The sequence below is a fragment of the Cariama cristata genome, unplaced genomic scaffold, assembly GCF_000690535.1.
Source record: "Cariama cristata isolate BGI_N322 unplaced genomic scaffold, ASM69053v1 scaffold20973, whole genome shotgun sequence".
NCBI classification, from domain to species: Eukaryota; Metazoa; Chordata; class Aves; order Cariamiformes; family Cariamidae; genus Cariama; species Cariama cristata.
Window position 1 is genome coordinate 14,125 of NW_009608070.1, and position 438 is coordinate 14,562.

General features: G+C 57.5%; 1 protein-coding gene across 1 annotated transcript in view; it reads right to left on the reverse strand.

Annotated features, from left to right (window-relative positions):
• Nucleotides 1-141, reverse strand: part of LOC104159168 (striatin-interacting protein 2-like) — a gene marked incomplete at its 3' end in the record, with an annotated part of 12,778 nt that extends 12,637 nt beyond the window's left edge. The window contains 1 exon segment of the mRNA XM_009697002.1: nt 90-141. Coding sequence (XP_009695304.1) covers nt 90-141 — 52 coding nt within the window.
• Nucleotides 142-438: the final 297 nt, after the last annotated feature.

Consider the following 438-nt stretch of genomic DNA (forward strand, 5'->3'; position numbering starts at 1 on the left):
CCGTTACTGCCTCTCCAGCCGCCGCCGAAGCAACTCGTGCCCAGGGGATCTGGACACGCATCTCTAGGGCTCGAGCAGGACATCCGCGCGAGGCTACTTAAAATACAGGGCAAATTCGGAAGGTGAGTGTAAAAACAGCATTTCTGGAGTCCCAGGGAAAGCAGAGGCAGGACCCAACGTGCCAGGGAATATCTGATGCATTTCAGAGCCCCACATGTGCTTAAAACCAAAGTCTGGGACTGGTTTGAAGCAAAGGTTCTCGGGCGGATGCAAACCCCGCCGTGCTCGGTCCTTGGCATCCCAGATCTCACAGCTTTTGGGGCCGGGCTTTGCCCTTTTTGAAGCCCGTAGGGTTGTGGATCTCCTCCCTCCTTCGCTGTGGATGAGGAACTGGAGCATGAAACTTTGCCGGAGGATGACGGCAGGGGGGGGGGGGGG